Source organism: Phascolarctos cinereus, unplaced genomic scaffold (genome assembly GCF_003287225.1).
Source record: "Phascolarctos cinereus isolate Bilbo 61053 unplaced genomic scaffold, phaCin_HiC Scaffold_3;HRSCAF=262, whole genome shotgun sequence".
In the NCBI taxonomy this organism is placed as follows: domain Eukaryota; kingdom Metazoa; phylum Chordata; class Mammalia; order Diprotodontia; family Phascolarctidae; genus Phascolarctos; species Phascolarctos cinereus.
Genome location: NW_027555736.1, coordinates 135,604,261 through 135,630,834, shown reverse-complemented (window position 1 = coordinate 135,630,834; position 26,574 = coordinate 135,604,261). Strand labels below are relative to the sequence as shown.

Below are 26,574 nucleotides of genomic sequence, written 5' to 3'. Positions count from 1 at the left end.
ACAGAAAAACTAATTTCAAAAGTGAGCCTATGAAGAGAGGTTGGTGTCTGAAACTGGGATCCTGACTTTCGGGACAACGTTTACTTGTCAGAGATGGAAAACATCTAGGTTAGTAAGAATTTATTTGCCTGGTGACTTCCAAATCTAATCACAAAAGCTACAAACTAAATAGGATGAGGGAGTATGTCTATCCCCAAGCAATCTACTATAGAGATAGCTACAAAAATAGTTCCTGAGACAGCCAGAAGGTCACAGGAGACAAAAAATTTTTTTCAAACAGAGGTTAGTAAAAAAAGCCATTGAAAGGAGAAATAGAAGAGACTTTATCAAATGTATAGAGATGCCACAGACCATATGAACAAAAGAGGTTAACAGACAAGGAGTTTGGGAGACAGATCATAAGCCTGACATTAAGGAAGATGGTTATGATGGGGATGTCAATTACCTAGACATTTACTTGCCTAAGAGATAAATTCATCCTTCAGAAGGCAAACAAAATCAAATGTGGGAATTACTATTCTTGGAAGAAAGTGACTACTCCCTGGAGTATGTGATGGAGCATAAGAAATCCACACAAACTTTGACAGCCAAACTAGATTTTAGGAAAGCAGATTTAAAAGGTTCAGAGGAAGGATAATTAGGATGCCATGGACTAATATGTTACATACAGGGTTAGTCAGTCCAGAGTGAAAAAGAAATGCTTTAAAGTTAAATGTTGAAGACACTTCCAAAAAGCAGGAATGTGGATGCTCAAGTAACTCAAAAATGTATAAAGATACAAGGCAAGATGGCAAAGGATAAATATAGAAGCATAGTACAGTAATATAAAAATAGTGTCAGGAGTGCTAAAACACAAAACAAGCTGAGTGTGGGAAAAGGAGATAAAGACAACAAAAAGGGTTGGGTTTTTTAAAACAATACTGGTTGAAAGAGGAGGGAGCAAAGAAAGAATAGGACTTTTTCTAAGTATGGATGAATTCCAAGTTACACAATTCTTTTTTTCCTCATTTTCTTTTTAACCTTTAACCCAATAAATGAACATAAATAACTTACAAGGAGTTGATATCCAAACTAAGGCAATAGTTAGCAATATTACAAGAGCATCTTTCAGCTTTTGATGAATTCAAATAACCATGCCAAGTGAGTTGCATTCTTCAATAATGAAAAAACTGGCAAATGATTGCTGTGCCACTATCAGTGATATTCGAAAGATGACAGAAAATGGGAAAAATATGCCAAGAAGCAAGACAAAATTTAGGTGACACAGTGGACAAAGTGCTGGGCCTGGAGTCAGGAAGACTCAAGTTCAAATCTGGGGACAGACACTTAGTAGCTGTATGACCCTGAGCAAGTCATTTGCCTCAGTTTCCTCAACTGTAAAATGGAGATGATAACAGCACACACTTCACAGACTTGCTGTCAGAATCAAACGAGATAATATTTGTAAAGTGTTTAGTTAATACGGCGCAGGACACATATTAAGTGCTATAGAAATGCTTATTCCCCTTCCCCTGATTTTCAAAAAAGGAGAGAAACATCTGCAATAGTCCAGTGAATTTGACTTTTATCACCAAAAAATTCTAGAGATCATGAAAGAGATGAATGGCAAACAACCAAGGAATTACAAAGAGAGAGCATCATCAAGAAAAGGTCATGCCAGGATAACATACTTTCCTTTTTTTTGACATGATTACTAAATGAGTAAATATGAGAAATACTACAGATTTAGATTTAGCAACAATTTGATAAAAGTATCTCAAGCTAATCTTGTGTGAGAAATGTGGACTAGCTGATGATATGAATTGGATAAAAATGAATGATTAGATAATATAATTAATTCAGAACTGGTTGTATGCAATGTTGAAATAGATCTTCACAGCAGTACCCTAGGGATCTGTGTTATTTACAATTTTATAAATGACGTGGATAAAGGTATAAATGGTATGCTCAAAATTTGCAGGTAACACAAAGCTGAGGGCTAACACACTGGATGACAGGGATAGGATCCAAAAAGATCTGGATAGGTTACAACACTGAGCTCAATCTTCAAGAAGGATAAAGGGTTACAGCTGGGACTAAAAATTCACAACTGTTAGTTAGGGAGGCATGATGTGATAACAGTAGCTTTCGGCCTCAAGCTCGAAGTTTTCAAATGGAAGCTAGATAAATACTTCCAGGTATATGTAATGGGGACTGCTAGATGGCTATTGAGATCCCTTCTAATTCGAGACAACTGAACCGGCAAAAGCTGTATACTTCATGCATGTCTGGGTTTTTTCCCTCCCTGTCAATTACTAAAGAACTAAATGAAAATTAAATTTTAAACATGGGCAAAGGATAATAAGATGCAATCATAAAAGGCTTGATCTTTTATCTTAGGAAACATATAACTGAACACTGTACTAGAGAGAAATGCTGAGATTCTTTTATTCAGTATGCAAAATCCATAGGCTTGATGAAGACTGAATAAAACTGTTACCAAAATTGTATGGTAGAAGTCAATGGGTAAAGAATAAAAATATTTTCTGCCAGTGGCAGGGAGTTTAAGTGGTGATGTATCAATGTTAATACTTTCTAAAACAGAGTCCAAGCCAGAATTTATTATTTTAAAAAGTTTTATTCTGCTTATTTAGAAATCTGAATTTTTTAATAACTGCAAAGAAAAAAAAAATCAGCCACACCTGAAGAGCTAATATAATTGATTAACAGAATTCAGTGGTATATCATTCTAAACAAATAGTGCTGATGTGCCATAATAAATTGTCTATTAGTAAAAAAATACATTTTAGGGCACATAGTACAGCATCTGTATCACAAATTACAGTAGGGATACTTTTCAAGATTTTAATCAAACTAGAGATTTTTGAGTAATGCATCTTTCAAATGCAGCACTTAAAAATGTAACAACTCTGCATTCTTGTTCTAAAAAATGTCCTTTTAATTTTATCATAGAAATGCTGCTTTATTGCTGCAAGATGTCAAAGTTCAAGGCTCAAAAGGTATAGGAGAGAATACAAAGATATCCTTTAAGAAACTTGTTTTATATATACGTATATATAAAAAAGGTAAAGTTTATAAAAGTTAATTTACAAACCAGGAACAAAAAGGGTATGCACGCATTATGTACAAGCATCCTCATAACATCTATAAATTTTCAAATGCATAGCAAACCCTCCCCACCCCAAGGGGGGAAAAAAACCCTATGCCATTATTTTCTTCTGGTTCTATTCTGATCACATTTTGTTTCAAACCAACAAGTTCACAATCATTTCCCCCCAATCTTTCTCATGATATATTATATAGATAAGCACAAAAGCCATACAAAAACTTAGCCATACAGAACTAGGATGATCTAAAACTATTAAAAAAACATAAGGGTAAGGCATCCCTGCTGGTTAATATGTCTGTAGTAATGTGGTTAATTTACAGATTCAAATAGGCCACTGAACCAGTCTCATATACTCTGTATCCATCTCAAAGGAAAGCTAAGTGTCTTCATATACAGTCAATGCCAAGTTGTATGCCAAATTACCCTAGCTGTAGATTGCTGTTAAACCCACTAGACTGGATATTTGCTCCAGATGCACCTGCATTTCAAGAGGGGATATATGTGTATATATATGTGTGTGTATGTACGTGTGTGCACGTGCACGTGCGCAGGTATATGTATATAACCTGTGCAAATCAAAATAAACTATGTGTCTGTCATACCCAGGCCAAAATATACCAGTGTAGTTAAAAAAGAATACAGCCCAAAATAATTCCCTCATTCGCTGGCCGGTAATTTAACGGAAATCTACAAATGTAAAGTTTCCAGTGCCCTTAAAAAATACAAAAGCCAATTCAAAACTAAAATGCATTCAGAACATCCCCTCCCTTCCCGCCTACCCCCTACCCTCAGTCAATACCAATTTTCCATCATAGCCTCAGAGTTTTATGGCATGTTTTTTTACCATGGTTCAAGGGCGTACTTGCTAACCATCATAAGCTGAAATAAAATGCTTAATACTAACAAGTCCCATCATTACTTCTATGAACATCATAATACTTGATAGAGTGGTTCCACTTAAAATTCAGTAAGTCTAACCCAGTTTCACATTATTTAATCAAGTTTCTATGTTAAGTATTAAAAATGGTCAATCAAGACAGAAACACAATTTGCTCCAACAAGATAATTTGGATCTCCAGGAAGGGACTTGTTCTGCCAGGTCTTAGGATCACCTAAGGGAGAAAACAAAATGGACATTTATTACCACTAAACAAAGATGTTTACATCACATACCTAAAACATATGATTCTCCATAATCCTTGTGTATGTGGTTGTATGCACAGACATATAATTTTTGCTCTTTAACATGGGGCCTATCATTTCAGAGTAGTACCATAGGAACAACTCAGGCACAACTTTAATTTAGATATCTGAGACTAACTACTCACCAAGAAAAATTTATTCTCATTTAAAAATTTAAGGAAACTTTACAAAATGAACAAAATATGAGAGAACTCTGAAAGTTCCAAACCACGTATTCATATGCATGAAAAACTGAGAAGTGCAAGTAATGCTCAATTCCAGGACACCAAAAAAATCTCTCAGGGTAAGAACACATGGTTCCTTTGACTCCCATGTTCTGAGATTATTGATAACTGACAAAAAAGTTGAATACCTGAAGCACTGCAGAAACTACTACAAACCTCTCCAAATAATCAAGGAACTTTGATATCAGAGATGAATAGGTGATGGTTTAGTGTCAACTATGTGCTTCTACATTAGTTTCCAATGAAATTAAAATTAGTCTGTAAAAATGGCTACTGGTTTTACCTTAAGAAGAGTATGCAACGTGTCACCTAAGTAGAAGAAAACATTTTTGCCAAAGTTGGAAAAAAAGATTTTGTCCGGAGTTAATAATAATTTTTGGTTTGCTCAATAGCCATGGATCGGCAATTTTATCTATAGGGTATAAGTTAAGTATATTTTAGAAAAAGTAGAGGATACTTTGACCCATGAAACAGAGCTGAAAAACTTGAAGAAGGATATGAGGGTGGGTGTGTGTGTGTGTGTGTGTGTGTGTGTGTGTGTGTGTGTGTGTGTGTGTGTGTGTGTGTGTGTGTGTGTGTGTGTGTGTGTGTATTTTAAATGTAAGAGATGTGATTCTATGGAAACTGGAGTGAAATTTGTATAACTAGAAGTTTCTATTTGGAGGAAACATGCAGTGAAATCCTTTATATAACAATCAGCTATATATTTGATTTTCCTAAACAAGATAATCTCACTAATTTTAACTATTTAGAGGATGTTCATATAGTAGTTTACTGTAGTCTAAATTATAGGAGACATACATACATATACACACACACAAAACACATAAATTTCAATTTTTAAACAAAGTTTTAAGTTAATAATTAATTCAAAATAGGCTAGAGTTTTGCCTACTGGAATCTATTGGAAAAATATATATAACAGGATGTCTCAAAAAGCCTTTGGGACACCCTGTATAAATAAGAATGATAACCATATAAATCATAAATGGCATATTTCTGAAATACGTGGAACTTAAAAATAGTGTTATATAGTGGTCAATCTGGTCAAGAAGACCAGAATTCAAATCCTGCCTTAGACAGTTACTAGAGGTGTGACTCTGGGCAAATCACTCAACCTCTGTCCGACTCAGATTCCTCATCTATAAAATAAGGATAATAGCTGTGAGACAGTATTATTTGTAAAAAAAATACTATAAGCCTTAAAGCGTTATATAAATATTACCTATTATTTTACTACAACAACAACAACAACTACTACTACTACTACTACTACTAATAACAATAATAATAGTGGCTACAATGTTTCTACACTTTATCACATTTCATCCTCATAACTCTATGTGGTAGATGTTATTATAATCACCATTTTACAGATGAGGAAACAGGCTGAAAGTGTTTATGTGACTTGTCTTAGGGTCACATGGCTAGTGTCTGAGGCAGGATTTGAATCTGAGCCTTCTAGACATGAAGTCCAGCACTCTATCCACTGCATCACCTAGCTATCTCCTAATAAAAATGTTGCTATAATCTTTACACTATAAAACCCTTATATAAACAATCTGAGCCTGGACCACTTGAATTATGAAAAATTCAAAACTAACAGTATGAAATTAATAATATTTTTCTGTATCAGATTTTCCTTTAGTGTACTTCATAAGTACAACAAAACAAAAAACTGAAAAGTGTAACAATGCAATGGAAACATTGAAATTAAGATTTAATTAACAGAGATTTAATAAGACTTAATTAACAGTAAAAACAAAGAGAGAAATTTTAATACCAATAAAATTTGCTTTTTCTTCCTTTGGTGCCTTATTATAGATTGAGGAAGTATAAACATTTGGATCTGACAAATAACATAAATATGACTGCACAAGGAAATCATTTTAAAGAAAACCAAGTAGGAAGCCAAAGTAGGAATGCTTAGCATTGGTCAAGTACACTTTTATTATATTCAGGCATATCTTTATTTCAATTTTTCCACTACATTCTGAAAATTTTGCAGAATAGATCACCTGTGTTAACAATCTGAGAAAGTAAAGCTGAAAATAAGGTGCCTTTGCTCAATCAATTTTAATTCAATTCAACAAATAGTTATTGTGTACCTATGTGCAAAATATGAAAAAGGCAAAAAAGTTCTTCACTACCCATATTAATTTGTCCATTCATGATTGATATTTGCACAGCAGCAAGTAAATCTGGAAATGCTTATATAAAGAAACAGAAAGTGACATCAAACGTGATGGCAAATGCTATGCAGTGATTAGCCCAGTGAATCAATCATATGACAAGCACCCAAAAGCCCCAAAAGGACAGAGGGAGGACAGCATACCCGACGAGGAGTCGGATGATTTTAGAGCAAAAGACCAACCATCAGGAGTCATAGACGCACAATGTGGTAAGCGCAGCTCCACTGGCTTCAGGAATTTTAGTCCATGGGGCCCACACATAACTAAAGGGCTGAGCAGTGTTTCACCTGGAATTCAAGGGAAAATTGTAACAAGGCCCATGATACATACTGCCATATCTACATTCTCAAACTACATTTGGTCTTCTAAGGACAAAATGTGTCAGCTTTGCCTATCATGAAAAATACATTAAAGATATATGCTTTTAAGATAATCTTTTGAAAATATCTCATGGTCATTCTTCTATATATGATATTTTATGTTTCCTATAGGCTACTTACAGGAGGATTTAAGGGATTAGGAATGATGGAACATTAATGTAAATATGTGAATAAGATTATATGGTTATAAAACAAGTAATTTAACACAAGTGCAAAATCAGATGCATTAAGTTCTGGCAATCTTAAGGAAATGAGTTGATTCGATATATTTAGAAAGCAATGATCAACTTGGCCAGAATAAAATTGCTACATTAATATCATAATAAACTATGATAAAACCACATATTCAAAAATGTGCTCAGTGGTTTAAATTGAGAATTCCTAATTTTTGATGGGAACTTTCAGACCACATTTCTTATTTGAATCTGATTACATTAGTGCATCAGGATAATCCAGCTTATCTTAACTGTGAATCAAACTACGTGCCTGATGAATTGCTACATCTTACCTTTATATGTTTGGCATGTATTTCTTTCCTCAAAAACCTTAAATTTTATTACAACATAAATATGTGGCAAAGTGAGATGATTCAGGAAAATGGCAATGGAGACATTAATAAATCTTACTTTATCTTTGGAAATATTTTTGATTCGCCAAGTTTTGAGGGGTTTTTTCCCCCACTTATAAAACATGACCATTCAATAATGAGCCAACTGTACTATATTCCTAATATGGTATTCCACAACAAAGGATTCAGTATGTAAATTTAATAGAACTACCGTGACAGTTGATTGTAACCTCTTGTAGAACAAAAACATAAAAGTAATTTTTAGGGATATCATATACTTACCCTTTTCTTTATCTAAAGGTGGTAAGATGCTATTGTCTCGGCACACTTTGAAATAGATTTCTTGCTCAATTCCTTCAGGGATGGCCCCTTGTGGAATAATTATACTAACTCCAGTTTCTATGGAACTTAAGACACCACCATTGCTATTAAAAATTCCTCTTGCTGTGGCTACAACAGTGTGACCATCTTCATCCTCGTCATCTTCCAAAGCTGAAGGACTGAGAGTTTATGAACATTTAAGGAATGTGTTACTAAACAGTATTTTGAGGATTTGTCTTTAATTTACTGCTTATTACACAGGATAAGAAGGTATGGAAAAGTTGGGACGTGCACCAACAGAACAAGCTGTCACACTGATGATATCACTGAGTCACTGGATTAAATTTTTTTGTCTTACGAAATCTTTCATCTCATATATATGTTACAGTTAAAAAGTAAGGACATATTCTTGTGAGAAATTTAATTTCTGTAACTTAATAATTTGTCCTATCATTTAGTACATAATAAGGTTTTTGGAATCCAAAGCATATATCAGACAATTAAATAATAACTTGATAGTAAATTAGCTCAAAAAAATGAACTTCAAATATCCATAAGAGTATATGTCATAAGAACTTAAATTACTATTTTAAATTCAATTGTATCTCCCAAAGACGGTATATCTCAGAGACACTAGAGTCCTGAAATTCACCAAGTTTTCAATCTAAACTTACATATCAGAAAAAACTTAACACGTAAAAGTCAATACACATGCCAATCAATCAAGGAGAGTTGCAGTAAGGGATGAGGATTTCAGGTGGACAGGAATGAATCCTAGAATCCTTCTTGAAGGAATTGAGTTTTGAGATAAAGTTTTAAAAGGGGGGGAAACACAGACTAGGAAGAAGGAGAAAATAACACTGGGTAATGTAACACTGAATTAAGAATATAACATAGAATTAATTTCTGGGACAATCAAGATTGTGTGGTAGATGTAAATTAATGCCAGAGCACCAGGAGATAGTTTTTTATCCTAGAGACAGAGCAAACTTGTCATCAAAGGAAATAACTGCCAGTGTTTTCAATCATGAAAAGTTCAATTAAGGTATAAAAGTAACAAAGGAAAGAAATGAAATGTAATTAAATTCTCATTTATGAATAGCTATGGATACAAGACCATGCCTTAAAAGGAACAAAGCTAGGGAAAATTCTATTACTACTACATCAAGCATCTGAATGATTAAGTTAAACAAAATGAGGTGTGTTGGACCTACAAGAGCAAAAAGTAGTATAATGAGCATGTTTCCTTAGATTATATTATAATGAGCATGTTTCATAGATTTGGGGTTCTATGGCTTAGATCTTGATCTTTGATTTTAGCTTTAGGAATTAGGTAGATTCTATTTAGCAAGGGGAAAAAAAATCCAATTCTTCTAATTACAGAGCTGACCATGGATAGGGACTAGAAAAAACATCTATAAAAAAATTATTTCATGACATGGAAATGGCTTTTAACACAGACCCCTTCGCAATAATGTAATTTAGGATGGTAGACTTTTTTCAATTACTTCTTTTAAAGCTTGGGAGTGGTGTAAAGTCATCACTGCAAGGCTTAAATCATGTAAGGACACATTAACTATACTAAATTATAACTTCACACAAAAATCAAATGAAAATCCTAAAGCTCTAAGTTTAACAAGTTTGAACGGGTGAAAAATAATCCTTACCTTACAGGAATGGCTTTAGGCACTGCACTGATATTATTTGGTTGATATTTGGGCCTATCTGTCTGAATGGAGAATGTCTCTACTCCACTGTCAAACTCAGGAGGTTGTGATGAACTGTGTGCTTTCAAAAACGTTTTTGGGGAATTTGGAGCCTTGGGTGCCAACTCCAGTTTATGCTGAGTTTCATTTGGCAGGAGATTGTGATTGAATTTAGGACTTTCAAATTTTCGTTCAAATGGTCTGGCAGAACTTGTGTAAGGTTTTGGTGTAAATCGGTTGTATGCTGGAGTTACTGTTTTCTGAGTTTGTTCAGTTCCATTAACTGGGCCTTTGTCAGGAAAACTTTTCTGAGGATAGAAAGTAGATTGAACAGTATCTTCTCGGTTTGAAGATCGGAATGTTGGTGGCTTATTCTGAGATGGAGGTGGGTCTGGCTTGGACACTAAAGAATTCTGAAAGTCCAATGACAAAGAGTTCCCTGAAAAAGAAAAAATATATAAGAGGGTTCTAGTCAGAAAGAAGAGTAGTCAACGGAACGTGGGAGCAATGACTTTTTTTAAAAAGTATCCATAAAGCACAAGAAAGAGCCTCAGACACATAATACTCCAATTGCCTTACGAAAGAAAGAAAGAAAGAAAGAAAGAAAGAAAGAAAGAAAGAAAGAAAGAAAGAAAGAAAGAAAGAAAGAAAGAAAGAAAGAAAGAAAGAAAGAAAAAGACAACAAAGCTATAACTCAGTACTTCATTGAAACTGGAATTACTTTTTTTTGGCAAGCCCAAGTATCCCACCTACTTCACCTTATCTTCTTTTGGGCCATGATCTGAAAGTCAGGTTCAAAGCCATGTTATGACTCTCAAGAAGCAGATGAGCTCCTATTCCCCTTTTGGGAACAATTAAGCAGTAATGGAGATATTTCAAGTCTTTCTTCCTTAGACCCCTCGTTTAGGAGAAAACAGCTCCTTATATGCCAAGAAGTCTGATAAATGGTCAAAGTAGGGTTCCTGGGGTAAGTGTGGGAGTTTGAGGGAGTGTAAGGGAGGGCCTGGGGTAAAGGGAAGGGAGGAAGAAATGGAACCATTTTATTTACCATGAGTGCTATCATTTTTGGAGGGGAAAATTCTTCCTTTGATAACTCAAGTTGTGGTGAGATGAAAAGGGTACATTCATTCCTTATTCCTAAAAGGTGAACTATATATATATTGTTAAAGGATATTTAAGAGGTTAATTTTCACAGAAAAATAGTTGGAATCAATCGAACTGATAATCGGGTACTATATTCAGAAGACTGAGAAATGTTAGAATCTTTAGAAATTGAGGTATGGAAATGAAGCTTACAATGAAATTGAAAAACAGGAGCCAATGAATTTATCAAACTACTTGATTAACTACAAGCCATTTTTATCCACCTGAACATTTTTTATCTTTGCAACGTTGAAATGGGAGTATAAGTTTCACTGATAGAAATTATGAGTTAATTTTGCAATCTTACGTTTCATTGAAGGACATTTCACACTAAGGCTTAAATAACAGCACCAAGGTAACTATTTTTTTTGGTACATTAAAAAACCCACAGTAAATCTGGTGATACCCCAAAACAAACAGCTACTTTTGACAACCAACAAAAATGTATAATCTAATAAACTTCTGCTGACAAAGTATATTTTCAATAAGATATTTATCCTGTCATTGACTTGAAAATGTAGTAGCACCTGCTCAAAACTCAGTGGGAAATTAGTTTAGAAGTTTATACATGGTAAAACAAATATTTTGTTAATTGATACTTCAATTCAGCTTTTTAATCTCATACCTTCAGAAAGGAGTCCCTTGGGGTGTGTATGAAGAGACAGTGAAGAGTTGGTAATAGGCTGAGAAGGCTGGCTATATTGTGAAAGAGGTGGAGGTGGTGGAGGAGTAACCTGAGCTGATTCATAGCGTTTTTCACCAAAAGATCTATCCATAATATCAGTTTCAATAGGCTTTCCCCTGTTAAAATATTAAAGAGGAAAATGGTGATACTCAGAAATCCACACTTGGCCAAACAAGCTTAAAATATTCCTAACTGTTACTCTTTTCCTCGGAGTATAGCTCTTTTAAAAATTTCTTCCTCGTTATGAGTTTTCGGAGATACTCTATACAAAATGTAAGTACAATGTCAATCATTTTAAGTACAAAAGAAGTCAAGCCAATACAAATACTTTAAGAACATCAGTAAAACAATCCAGAAAATGGCAACCAAAAGGCAGATGAAATTCTGAGTATACTTGAAAACTGTGACTCTCTCATCATCCAATTTGTTGTCTTCCTCAATAAGTATGTCTTAAGCAAGCCTTGCAAATACCTTGCAGAGGAATGATCTTTCATTAATGATTTATTTTTCATTAGACCCAAGTCTACTGGTCCTGATTTTGAAGATGGGGAATAGACACCTCAATCCTACTACCTCTATGTAGTCAGAAAAAGAATATATGAAGAACATTCCCTTTTATACAAATAACACCGAAGGCTATCAAGCGTGCAAAATAGATAAATAAAATTGGCTCTGGTCAGTTTCACCCTACCCATATTCTTGTAGAGATATTTTAATGTTTTCTGGGTAAGTAGGTACTGGTTTAATTTGCAAGGCTCATTTAAGTTAAAAAATTATGCCTACTTTACTTCCCCTCCCCCAATAAAATGCTAATCACAAATACATAATACAAAAACGCACATTTAATAGAAATTATCTGAAAAAACTCATAATTGCAACCATGCCATCTAAACCTTAGAAACAATCAGCCTAAACTTCACTAGTTTTATGTGCACAAACAGATTATTTATTAAAGATGACACTTTTACATTTACATGAAACAATATGTTTTCATGTTTACATGTGACAAAGTAGACTTGTCCCAAGGAACTTTAAGCTAATGATTAGTTCCAAATTAAAAAGTTATTTGGCTTTCATAGATATTTAGACTGGAAAAATCTGAAAATTACTCTAAAGTCTGAAAGTGCACATAATGCCAATGACAAAAGCCACAGGGGGAGGACACCTTAAAAACACCCTCACATTAATGCCAATCTTACCACTTGATGTTCCTTTTCAAGTAGTCATAGCTAGTGTAAGAGCCAAGAAATCTAGGTGGTAGCAAAGCAAATGCAATAGAAGAACGAAAGAAAAACAAGTCATTCTAATAAAATTTTAGGGGATGGTCTAAATTGTCATTCTCAAACACTAAAACCATCAATAACTGCAACACTGCTTTCTGAGCAGCATTTGGCCTATAAAAAAATATAAGTAACACTCATTTGTACAGACAGATTACTATTGTGTGTGTGTGTGTGTGTGTGTGTGCGCATCTTTCTCTCTACACACCTACACCTACACACACATTTTAGTGACCCTACCATTCTACTTTAACTCCTTAGCTACTCCCAAGACTGAATAGTATAGTGGGCAAATTTTATATGCATCTTTTTCATCTAGCAAAAGTGTTAAGTATACAAGTAAGCAAAGTAAGTAGTCAAACGGGCAAAAAAGCAGATGGGGTGGGGGGAAGAAAACACTAAGGATAATCAGGCAATGAATAACTGAGTCAGTTGTTTGATTAAAAGGAAAAATGCTGCAAAGAAATGAATATGCATTTAAGGATGCAAAACCAAACTGCACACAAGCAAATGAATATATAAGAAAGTGCCTGCAATGGCCACCTTACAAGGATGACCACAGATCTGCAAATTTTAAAAATATACATGAAATAAGTGACTCTGTCTAGCACCAATTTCTTTCAAAATGAGATGTGATTTAAGCTTTAAGATGAGAAAAATTTTAGATGTATTTTCAACACATTCCATACCATACACCCTTACCCCACAATCATACATGAACTCAGAAGACAAATTTACAGCTTTGCATAATTCTTAAGGTTTAATAACCTGTATTTCTTTTTCTTCTTCTCTAACCCTGGGCCTGGACCTTCCAACAGTGAAGTAGGACAGTATTCACTATGACTTTACTCCTCATATCATTTGTTGAGTGGAGCTTTATTTCATCTAATTCTACCACTCTTTATGATTCTTTTCTGCACTAAAAATGTCATGGGGGAAGACACAAGTGAAAAAAAAATCATGGCATAATAAAAATAATGACAGCTAGCACTTATAGGGCATGTTAAGTTTTGCCAAGCTCTTTTTTTGAGTATGCATGCACACACATCTCATTCAATCTTGATGACATTTACTTATCCCCCATTTTATTTTACATCTGGAGAAACTGGTGGTGGAAGGTTAAGTGACTTATCCAGAGTCCCAGAGCTACTCTACTCAATAAGCTACCTTGTTAGACTGACCTCAGGGGCTCTCTAGACCAACCTTCTTATTTCACCAATAGGAAAGGACGATCCAGAGGTTCAGTAACTTGCCCAGGGTCACACAAGGATTAAATGTCAAGAGGAATCTAAATCCAGGTCCTCTGACCCCAGAGTCAGCATTCTTTTCAATTTTTTAATTGAAAATACTGGCCCTACAAATGCAAGAAGGGCCTGATAAAAGAATTATAGCTGTGTATTCTACACCCCACCAACATCCCTATGTCTTAAGAAAAAGGAAGAATAAACTTTACCTATGCTTCTATGTGTGGATTTTACTTATGAATTCTTTCTACTACAAGCTGAATGTTACCTTCTTAGACTATACTTTAATATAAACTCTTCATAGCTGTCTAAAACCCCTGAATTACAAATCATCTATATATACTTATATTTTTAAATCTTATTAAAAAGCACACATCACTTCTCTATCTATTGTAATTCTCCTGATAAATTCAATCTCACATGATGACAGTTTATTTGCATCATCTCAAGTTAAATAACTTACTTAGAATAACTAGAAAAACTTAGTTGATTTGAAGAATGAATTTGTTTGGAAGATTCTATGAGGTGGCTGGCAGGAACTTGTGCTGAAGGTTTGTTTTCAAAACTTCTTCGATCAAAATATGAAAGTTGCTTTCGATAGTATTCCTCATCTTCCTCAGGATCGTAGTGATTTGAACGAACTATATCTTCAGGTGCTTTTACCTGAGGTTTCTGTGGTTCTGGGGACCTAGTACATGATCATAGATAAAAGTCACTCAAATGCAAGGTGACACAAAATTTCCAATGAAAATTTCAAAGATACAGATACAGAGCTAGAAGATAGGCTACTGCTGCAGCATATCCTACACTTTTTTCTTTAAAATCAAATGTATGTATAAAATATCTTGTTTACCTGTTAACTTCTAGTTTCCAGAGCCTTCCTAAAGAACTAGATAGCTCAAGCAACCAAGATACATGTCACAAAGTCCAAGGATTCAACCTTAAGCACTCTACTCACAAATGCCTGCCAGATTTTTGCCTATTTCAGACACAATCATAACAAGCGAAGTTTACTGTTATCCCATCTGCACATTAGAAGCAGTTAAAAGTGGAAGATATTTCTAGAGGCATAATGATAGTAGGAAGAAGTGGCCAGTGATAGTCTAACAGCACATTGTTATGAATGTTACCAAAAGTACATGTTGACACATAAGGTTTGAACCATAATCCTGTGATCATTTATTACAAAGGACAAATAGACCACAAGGGCAACACTAATTATACTGTGGTATAATATATTCAAGCCTATAATGATGAGTCAAAGAAAGGTTAAATTGTGTCGGATAAACTTTAAGGAGGCAGGGAAATACAGATGTAGTCAAGAAAGAATGACAAAGTATAAAAAGCTAAAGTAAATTTTGTGAAATGATCAATAATACATCAATGTCTGGAGGACACTAAAATGTATTTTAAAAGTTTTTTTCCCCAAACTAGAGCTATAAAAGGCTTATTAGCCAAAAACCTTTTGTATAGTATAACTTTTTCACTTAAAAGCAAAGCAATTTAAGGATTGTTAATTAGACTTTTCACCTTCCCTTCCTAACTTATTCCATAGTTAAGCCAACTGAATATAAGGGCAGCTGATTTTTATTTCAGTCATACAATTAATTCTTATCTCATTTTTCCCTTTTCACTATACTAAGAGAGGCACTATAGAGCAGTGTATAGAGAGTGGCCCTTACAGGCAGAAAGATTTGAGTTAATTCCTGCCTCTAAGACATGATGGCTATGTTACTTAACCTCATGTTCTAAGCAACTCCTTAGTACTAAGTTGTGGAGAAGGTGTCTTGTCAATGGAAATCACAGATCCAATCCCTAGCACTACCTTAATAAAAGCAAAAGTGGTCTTATTGAACTGCATGGATAAATAACCAAAAATTTAGTTTTATATCACAACCCAAACTTTTTAAATTAAATGGCAACATACCCACCTGTACAGTGTTTTATCATGCTCACTGAACTGATTTTGAGAAGTAGATTTAGGACCACTGATGGGAGCAATTGCAGGTTTAGGTGCTATTTCTGGGGGCTATTGGGGGGGAAAAGATGACAAATTATATCTTTGAAGTCACTAAACTTGAAGGTTTAAGAATAGAAAACAAAACATTTTTAAAACTACTTTTATATTAAATGAATAATAAAGTAATAATAAAAATTCTTTTTCCTTTACATATTTACCTTAATAGTAGCTGTGTCATTAATGTCCTTCTTACTTTCTAATGATGCTGACCTTTTGTTTTCGAACATTTTGACTCTAGTAAGCACAGACTGTGGTTTCATTGCTGGATCTTCCTCATCTTCAATTATAGTAGGTGGTGGTGGAAGTGGTTTGGTGTTTGAAGGAAGCACTTCTGTCTTTTGAGATGAAGGAATTAGAGAAGGAACACCTGTAGAGCTATGAGAAGAAGGCTCAAAATGCCCTGCTTTGGCATTAAACCCTTGTGGTGGTACTTGTTCAAAACTTCGAGGGTACTGATCAAAATACTGCTTGGCTTCAGAAGACTTGGACATTGTTGAAGAGTAAGGCTGTGCTTCTGATTTATATCTACCATGAAGATCATACCCAGAAGTTGGCTGTTCTTCATACCGTAGGTTAGAGTTTTTAGGGGGTTGTTCATAGCGTGACCTACTATCATAAGCTACTGGGGCTGGTTCTTCAAAACGAGGCTGTCCTGGAAAGTAAGCACGTTCTGAAGCCTCGTCAGGATGCTGTCTAGGGTCAAAGTCTCGAGGGTGCTGATTATCAAAGGAAGGCCTTGGTTGGTAAGGCTGTTTGTCATCATAATATGACCACTGATCTTCATAAGAAGGTGTTCGATGATCATCATAATGCAGGCGAGGGTCATAGCTTCGAGACAACTGATCTGTATAATTGGTGGAATCATACTTAAATGTAGGTGGTTCAATATCTCTACTGGATTGTTTTTCTGCATAAGGCGGTTGAGGTTCATAGCTCAAATTAGATTCTTTTTCCTGTCTCTGCACTGGGTGGTTAACAGGCAGCTGTTTCATAACATAATTCTGTCTTGGTGTTTCTTCAGTATATTGTTCTTTTCTATATACCTATGCAGAACACACAAGCTTAGCTGTAAACATCTGGTTTATAATCACAGTCAAATTTTATTGTATAAAACAAATTAACAACCTGAAAAAAAGATATTTTCTGCTAACAATTATAAGCTTACATTTAGATTAGAGGGAAAGGCCAATTACCAGGTTATTTTGATTAGAAGAAAGCCCAAAATTTAAAATGCAGATGTCATTGGTGTCAGAATCTACTAAAATGAAGCTAAGTAAGAAATAATTTAGCTATTTAAAAGTAACTAAGTCATGATTCGCTGAGCTATTTTTTCACTTAATTTTTATATTTGAAATTAAAAATATAAACATAAGCACAGTATAATTTTTAGTGAGATTTTTTCATCAAGGTTCTCGGGCAAGCAATAAGGAATTGGCAATAAAAAAATAAGCTTAGAAATAAAAATATTTAGCAAAAATCTTTGATTGAAAAATATCCATTTTTAGACAATAAATATACATCTGGAAGCCATGCAAGCTAAAACATTTAATAATTCTTACTGATTTAAATGCACTAAACTACATAAGCCCATAGTAAAAAAGCAAAGGAAATTCTTAAAGGGGGCAAAGCAAAAAACGTTCATGTGCTAGCTTGGGACAGCAGCAAGTTAGTGCAACAGTGCAGCACAGGTACCTTTGCCGGATCTACATGCGACGACAATGATGGTTCTTGGTCTCTTAGCACTATTTGAGATGTCTCAGTACTTGGTGGTGTTAAGGGGCGCGGTTGTGGCTGATAGGAGTTGTAAGGAGCTGGGACTGGCTCCTCCAGTTGGATATTAGTTAGATTTACATTAGGATTAACAGCAGAGGTTGATGCATGGTGTGTTTCAGACGAAGGGTAAGGGACTGCAGATGAGACTTCTGCTTTCTGTGAAGTGTTTAAAATATTTTAAATATAGTGCTTCTGGTACACTGCTGACTTTCCATTTTAGTTTAAGTTTTTGTCTTTTATATATATATATATATGTATATAAATTTGTGTACACATAGTTTAAGTGTACTAGAAAAAAATTACTGCCTCATTCTAGCTTTTGGGAAATTATTATACCACTTTTATATATTATAATAAATGAAACCATTTATAAGACTTATAAGTTCTTAATATTCTCACATCCAAGTTAGTGACTACTCTTTGTCTGAAAAAAGGATAAAATATACATACTCTCTTTACATCAATTCCCACATTTTAAAACTGAATAATGCACCTACAGCTAGAAAATGTTTAATGTTTGCTGCTTACCTGTTGAGAAGCTGTTTTAAATCCTGGGGAGTCTATTCTATGAATTGGTTGTGGCTGCGCTTGTGGTGAATAAGAAGGGTATGTTTGGCTTTCATGATGCAATCCAGAGGAGTCCTCTCTTACAGGTTCAGAGGACCGTGTAATTGCAGACTCCGGGGGAGTCCCAACCTCATCATTAAGAGTTTCATCTAGTTCTTGATCAGTGTAGGCCCCACCTTCTGTATCTGTGTCTTCATAGTCAGAAGTGTGTCTACTGTCCGTGCTATACATTGAGTACTCACTACCTGGAGCTGACAGGTAGGATAGACGATCATCATGCAAATCAAGGTCATCACTTGTAGCACCATCCGCCTGGGTCAAATAAAAGTAAATTAAAAACTTTATTTAATATTTTAAAAGAGATGACCTTTATTTTTACAAGGGGAGACTGGAAAGGCTATTCTCCTCTGGAAAAATCAAATCTACTTGCTTCAAATTTATGATGGGTAAAAGTCAAGAAGAATTGTACAAGCACACATGCAGACACACAGAGCATCCTTTTTTAGCTGAAATTTTTGGATGAATCAGATGTTGGCTAATCCAAGTCTTAGGAACCCAACCAAAAGAGGCAATGAAGGACCTCTGTATCATCCTGGCCTATAAAGGCTAGGGGATTTCTATCCCAGAGTATGAAGAAGAAAGAGAATGCCAATGAGCAAGCTTGCAGAAGCACCAGCATACTGACTTAACAGCCATGGAAGAAAAACTGTCATAACCAATGGAATAACTTCACGCAAGCCAGAACAAAGTACTACCTTTAGAAAGCAATTCTTAAAAAAAGTTGAAACTGATATCTGTTTGAAGGTTTTCTGGAAAGTATTATGGAAAAGTATCACTACAGAGATATGGTTCCCCTTTAAAACTCAGGAAGAAACAAATGATTCCTTATAAGAGAAGTTTCCAAAAGATAAAGAAATGTAGTTATTATGTTCTGTTTTATAAGTACTTAAGACATGAACTGATTCAAACATTCCAAGTTCCTTCAGCATAGAAGAGAAGAAAATGAGAAATGCTGGGGGAAAGTATTTTCTAAATCTGAAATCCCCAACCTGTCACCGACTGCTATCAATATGAAATTGTTTACCAGGCTCAATAGCATAGTCCAGTTATTAAAGTACCACCCTCAAAAAGAGGATGACCCTGTGTATATCTAAATACTGAAGCAGAATCTAGAGAGTTCAGTATTGTTTTTCTTTTTTTTTCTTTTCTTTTTAAAAGGAGTGGGTGGTTGAGTGGGCATCCTTCACAATCTGAAGCAGTACATCAAAGTGAAAAATTCCTTCGTACAGTGGTGAAGTGCTAGACGCAGACTATCTGGCATGGATTTGAAGATTTCACTGTGCTATGCCAGAATTGTGGTTCTCAGTTAACTCTATCAACTGGCATTCTCCAAGAAACAAGTCCCAATTCTATGTCAGGTGCTCCAGGAGTGTGTGCATCAGGTGGCAGCCTGGGACATGACACTGAGCACTGCCTCCCTAGTACATTAGACCAATGTCTGCCATGTAGCAATATAGCTCTTGCTTTCAGTAGAACATCTTGCCTAGATGAAGACTTAGAGCTCTTCAGTGTATCAAGTAAGAAACTTCTATGGCTTTACTCTCTCATTCTCAACAAAAAAGAGTTCGTTGATCTATATTGTCCATCACTCCTAACTTTCCAGTGACCTCAACAGTCACTCAGGTGGTAATGTCTTGGGGGAAAAATCATTCAGAACTAACCACTTCACCCACCCACTATTTGTTCTCAGTTCCCTGAGGTAGCTGATCATCTTAAGAATTATGAAGATTGTGGACACTGAAGGAAACAAGAAGCATGGGTTGACTTAGAACCAAAAAAATGCTGCCATGCCAACATCTTTTAAGAAATTCAATAAAGGGAATTCTGATGACTCTTCATGGCTTGATTGGGTGACCATAAGACTGTCTCAGGAAGGACACTCCTTCAAAGTCACTGAAACTTTGACAGGGGAGTCAATGTTACTTTAAGTAGTTTTAAGTGGGAAATTCATCCATTCATCTTGAAGACATATAAGTGGATACAAGCAAAATAAAACTTGATCTAAACATTTATGATTTTAATATATTCTAATTTTCAAAATTATCATAATGATGAAAGATTCAATTCACTTTATAAGGATGAAAAGAGGAAACTTGGGGCAGCAAAGTAGGACGGTCGTAATAATCTCAGAAGAACATGTTAAGGAAAATTGAAGGGAGTTTTTACTAGCAACAATTCTAAGCATATATATTTTCTGTAATTTTTTTTAAATACATTTTTTCAGCAGATGACTTTAAAGAATTGATCTGCATAAATTAGGCTCCATTTTCTATTATCATTGGATGAGGAAGATATTATAATAACAGTGTTATCTTAAATGTTAATGTCATAATACTAAGAATTATGAATACAACAATTTTTACTGAGTGCTGTGAGAGTAAAAACTAATCATATAGTCAAAGTGTTGTAAGAAAAGTGGTTAAGTGGTTTCCTCCACTTACTTTTTACTGTGTAAAATGTCCTACTTGAAATGTCAGTTAACTCAACCTTGTCTTGTGAATACACATGAGCTACTTGTAAACCCTAAACTGGCAGAAGAAAAACCATAGTTCTGAAATACTGTTATGTATGCTACTTCTAAATGTGAAACTTTTATATCTTCTTGCAAAGGCTGTATATTTTTTCTAAATAGGCACTGTTGTCTTAAACATGCAGCATGCACTGCCAGAGCTCCTGTAGACAAACAGCCAGGTAGAGGAAAATGGGGGCCATGCCCAGGAGGAGGGTGAAGAGCAGACAGGGAAAAGAGTTGGACAAAACAGCACCACCGTCACAACAATAAAACAACAACAAAAACCCCACAAACAAAAGAAAAAAACCAACACCACAGAAATACCCACAATTTTCCCTTATACTCTATACACTAAGCTTAAGAAAAACTGACAAAGTTATTATACTGCACTGTTAGGACCATATGAAATAAAGATGGCAAAAGGAACTAAAAAGTTACTTTGCTTTTAGTTGGGGAAAACATTAAATTTATTTTGAAAAGGAATGCCTATCAAGATTTTGTATAAAATTAAATAGCAAAAAATATTTAATATGAAAATAGTAATAAAGCTGGCCTCCCAAATACATGGTCTGAGACCTTTTAATGAGGTAGCAATTCAGTGAATGGACTAATTAGAATTCTCAAGTTGTTAGAGCTTTAATACCCAGTAAAAGTAGTTTAAACTTCATATGTCAGACATAATTTTTTGTCTCTAATCGAACTAAAGTTTATTCCTTGCTTTCCCAACCCCTGCCCTTGTGTTACTGTCACTTACATGATATAACAACTCAGAGACATCAAAAATACAAAATCCTGAAATACAGGACAAACTTTCAAAACAGTATTATTGAAATTGCTTACCTTTCCTTCTGAAACCCAAACCAGCTGGTTTTGCTGCTGCTGAATAGCTTCTTTCAGTGCTCCATACCAACCATCATTCATTGAATTTAAATTAATAGTAGCTGAAAATAACAAAGTATTAATTTGGTCTTGTGGATAATAAGATACCAGAAATTGAGATGTAAGATCTGCTTTCAGCTCAACCACCAAAAGGAGGTATTATATTACTTGCAAGATAGATGAAAATGCTTGCAGAGAAAGGTAACTGCCCTGCTGACTGCCCCAGTTATGAAATGCTATTTCCCTTTAAAAAGTGGTTAATATTGCTAGAATAAGATCGATGATAAATTTCTGGAAGCCAAGAAATTCACAGGAAAAGAATAAATTTTGCCATAAGGAACTGTGCCTGAGTAGACTCTCTATGCCTCAGAACTTTCTAAAAACTGGCTTTTAAGGTTTTCTTGAGTGTACTCACTTGTAAAAAGATGATGATTATTTTTACGAAGTTTATGAGATCGCTCATATAATTTTCTGGCACTCTTCCGTGATTCTGGACACAAACGCATTCTCATTGTTTTAACACCCTGCTTAGAATCAGGGTTGAGGAATACCACAATGGGATACCACTGTGCATAATTTAGACGGTCAACAGCATTTGGTGTTACATCTAATAAAGCATGTTTGTCCTGCATAAGGGGGAAAAAAAGTCAAGATTCCAGATATGTAACTTCCTTCAAAGAACCACCAATTCAGAAAATGATACTCTAGCCAAAGAACGTAAAAACTCCATAACTGTAAAATCACCAGACCGCAAAATTAAAAAATCTTACCAAAATTATTCTGTCATTATTATTCATTTTAAATACAGGATTATGAGCTACTTTCATGCAATGACTAGAATTAAAATTGCATTTTATTAAATTATCTCTAAAATAGTTCATCTTAAAACTACTTATAATAAAAGCTATGCATACCTCACCTAAATATATAGTAACATAATCTGGGGAAAATATATGCCAGCATTATCCATTTCCTGAATAAAAATATTAGAATAATCTAGATACCACATAAACATGACATAAAGTAGACAAAATGAAATCAAAATTCACATCTAACAATATAAGTACAAAATGTAATGGTTATTCGAGGTTAAGATTTGAGATCAAATTCAGCCTCAGACATTTACTAGCCATGTGACCCTAGGAAGGTCATTTAACCTTTCTGTGTCTTAGTTTCCTCATATGGAAACTTGGAGACAATAACAACACCCAGGGTAGTTTTAAGGATACAATGAGATAATATTTGTCAAGTTTTTTGCAAACCTTAAAGTGCTAAATAAATGCTAGCTTTTATTATTGATTGTTATGCTTCTCACTGATGTGATAGAATTAAATTATTGATTTCTACAGCTTACCCGATCGATAATTTGCTTAATAGTATGAAGACGTATAATTCCAGAGCTCCGCTGGTCAGTGCCGGCATCTCTAGGTTCACTTTCTAGTAAATGAAAAATAGTTATTCAACTTTTTAGGACACCATAAAAAAATACTGGAAATATAAATGACTCAGCTCATAAACGACTTGTATTCCAAACATTCGTTTGTAATCTCGTTATTTAGAACCCCAAATGAATTATAATAAACAGTAATTATGTTTTGTGGTAAAGCTGACAAAAACCCAACTAATTATTAATATTTTTTAAATATTAAATATTTTTTCCATGTAAATCTCAATTTAACAGTTACTGAATTCAATGACATGTGTAAGCTACTACATGAGGACATAACAAGAAAATAAGACAGCCTTGGGCCTCAAAATTTGGGGAGGGTAAGAATAAAATAGGTAAATGACTAGAAAGTAGTAATATTCAAGAAAGTAGATATTTAAGAAGGGCATATTTATCTTGGAGGGGTTTGGAGGTTTATTGGGGGAGGGGCTTAGACATGCAGATTGAAGAAAATCAATGAAAACTTTATAAAGGAAGTTGAATTGGGCCTTGAAGAAAAAGATATAAGAAAAAATCTTCATTAAAAAAAAGAGTATCTAGAGTTTCAAAAGAATAGATACAATTTATAAGGAAGAGTACTCAGCCCCAGTGGTTCAAGAATATGAATGGATAACTTTTAAACAATGAAACAGAAATTTTAAATAACATTTGACTATAAGTCAACTGATAAATCAAACAGATGTAAACTAAAACAATTTTTAGTTTAATGCCTCATAACCAAGTTGACAAAAATAATTAAAGGTAGAAAAAGTAGTGGTGCAGCTATAGAAAAAGAAATATATTTACAAACTGCTGATGAAATTACAAACTCTATATGAATAATAGGTGTTTTTTACATGACCATACCATGACAGTTATAAAAACAGTATAATAAGGTAAATAAAATGCTGATAAATGAACATAATAATGTGAGATGTGATTAGGTATATAACAGAAGGTACAAATTATCATGGGTATACATATAAAAAAAAAAGATCATTTCAAGCTTGAACAAAGCGGGGTGGGAAGTAGGTTCATGGAGGAAGAATCAGAAAAACCATATTTGAGTTGGGCCCAAATGAATAGGAATGACTTTAACAAATTGTGATAGAGGGGGATGTTCCACGCAGAGGAAACAGCCTGAGTAAAAGGCATAGAATGGCATTCTAGGGAAATAGTAAGTAGCTCAGTTTGCCTGAAGTATAGGATTCATGAAACAGAGGTATGACACAGGACTAGAAATGAAGGTTAGAACCAGACTGTGGAATTCTTTGAGTATCTATTCCCACACAGAGTTGTTTTGAGGAAAGCATCATCTAGTACAATATAAATGTAAACTACTAACATGAGACCATTATAAACACACTATGGTAAAGTTTCATTCTGAATTAAGTATGGCACACCAGACACCTGGGGACCACACCACCACACAGAAGCAGGTTGGATTTTATCTCCTCTCTCTTCCCATGTCCCACCATCCTCAGACCTAGCTCTCAAAAATTTAGGCAAATCAAGGAGTTAGAGATAAATTCTAAGTGGCAAAAGGAGCTATAGTTCTAGCAAACAGTTGGAAAAGGGTAAAGATCCTCATTAAGGCAAAGGAGAAAAAGAGTATTGCTATAGCTAAGAAAGATGTACAGTTAAGCCAGGCAACACTTATAAAGCAAAAATTTAATTTTTTGTGGCAAGACAACAGCAATGTCAATGTGTCAGTCTAAACTGGCCTAACAATAAGCTAGCAGTAGATCTGAGCAACTCAGTAATTTATACACAGAAATGTACATCCATTAAAAATGAATAAACTGTGTATTTACTGTTTGTCTTCAGCTAGAATACCACTATCCTGTTTAACTGGAAGTCAAACACAAAATCTATCAAAGTTTCATCCACTATCTCAAAATCAAAACTAATCTGACAAGATAAATATCACTAATCCCCCCCAGTGCTTTCATTTTTCTATGCCATTTAAAGTTTAGACTAAGGCTATGACACGCAAAGAAGTTCAGGAATTTGAAGACCGATTAATGAGAGTTTGAACTATGAGAAAGAAGACATTGATAAAATGGTATTTCTGCCTCTACTTTACTCAACTTTGCTAAATCCTTTCCCTATGCATCTGTATCATACAGCATAATAGTCCTGAAAAGATTGATCCAATAATCTTCAAAAACAGGGGTTCCTAACTTTTTGTGTGAGGGACCTTCTAGAAGTCTGGTGAGCTCTATGAACTCCTTTTGAGAACAATGATTTTAAATGAATAAAAGAGAAATGTATTCCAAATGAAACCTAGTAAATTGAAATAAAGATGTAATTATTTCCCCCATTTGAGTTCACAGAACTTTTGAAATATATCCATAAACACCACAAGCAAATTAAATGCCCCTATCAAGAATTAAGAGTCTAGAATATTGGACAGTTCTAGAGTTAGTCAAGAAAACCTTGGTTTAAAACCTACCTCTGAAACTTCCTAAGTAACCACTGGTAAGTCACTTAACCTCCCTAAGGCTCACATTCATTTGCAAAACAAGACTATTAATACTTTTAGTACCTGCTCAAGAGTATTATTTTGAGAACCAAATTTTCACACGTTAAAAAGCCCTTTAGAGAACCCAGTTATGAACATTATCATTCAAGGTATATATGTGGCACAATAGAAAGAATGTTGGACCTGGAGTCAGGAAGACCAGAGTCTAAATTCTGCATTAGATACTACCTGTGTGAAGCTGGGCAAATCACTTATTTTCTTGGCTTCATTTTACTTTCCTGCAAAATGGGGATAAGAGCACCTACCTCAGAAGGTTTTGACAAAAGTGTAATGCAAACCTTAGACTGATATATGGTTGTACATGCCATTGGAATTATTACTTCTACACAAAACATATAATTTGATGACACATAATAGCATGGAGGTGACCTTGGGTTCTTGAAGGCCACACCAGCAGAATACAAGAGCTCTGACAAGATTTGCTCTTACTGAAAAACTGACATTAAGATTCACATAGTTTTTAGACTGCCTATTAATTTTGTCTGCTGGTACACTAAAAGTGACATAGTTATCCAGTGTTTAACAAAACTGAAAGACCTGAATATTATAAATCTTGATGTTTTCATCATAAAGGGAATCAGAAGATGTAGCTAAAAAGGAGAAATGGCTCATAGCTTGTCCTCGGATATGGGGGGGGGGGGGGAAGAACCATTTGGCCTGTGAATTGCTGTGATCATTCTAAGTATTTATAATAAAACAACCATGAAAATAATTACTTATCATCATGCTTTGGTTGA

General features: G+C 34.6%; 1 protein-coding gene across 8 annotated transcripts in view; it reads right to left on the bottom strand.

Moving 5' to 3' along the window:
* Positions 1 to 2,597: 2,597 nt before the first annotated feature.
* Positions 2,598 to 26,574, bottom strand: part of TJP1 (tight junction protein 1) — a 289,379-nt gene continuing 265,402 nt past the window's right edge. For 3 of the 8 annotated variants that reach the window (XM_020963527.2, XM_020963562.2, XM_020963576.2), the window contains 13 exons: positions 23,221 to 23,303; positions 22,282 to 22,492; positions 21,828 to 21,928; positions 18,377 to 18,727; positions 17,768 to 18,004; positions 16,234 to 17,118; positions 15,987 to 16,084; positions 14,519 to 14,743; positions 11,472 to 11,647; positions 9,665 to 10,142; positions 7,959 to 8,176; positions 6,872 to 7,015; positions 2,598 to 4,221 (listed from right to left, as the gene is read on the bottom strand). In XM_020963527.2, coding sequence (XP_020819186.1) covers positions 4,127 to 4,221; positions 6,872 to 7,015; positions 7,959 to 8,176; positions 9,665 to 10,142; positions 11,472 to 11,647; positions 14,519 to 14,743; positions 15,987 to 16,084; positions 16,234 to 17,118; positions 17,768 to 18,004; positions 18,377 to 18,727; positions 21,828 to 21,928; positions 22,282 to 22,492; positions 23,221 to 23,303 — 3,302 coding nt within the window. In that variant the 3' untranslated portion in view covers positions 2,598 to 4,126. The remainder of the gene's footprint in view (positions 4,222 to 6,871; positions 7,016 to 7,958; positions 8,177 to 9,664; positions 10,143 to 11,471; positions 11,648 to 14,518; positions 14,744 to 15,986; positions 16,085 to 16,233; positions 17,119 to 17,767; positions 18,005 to 18,376; positions 18,728 to 21,827; positions 21,929 to 22,281; positions 22,493 to 23,220; positions 23,304 to 26,574) is intronic. The other 5 variants (XM_020963534.2, XM_020963543.2, XM_020963552.2 and 2 more) reach the window with 5 other exon arrangements.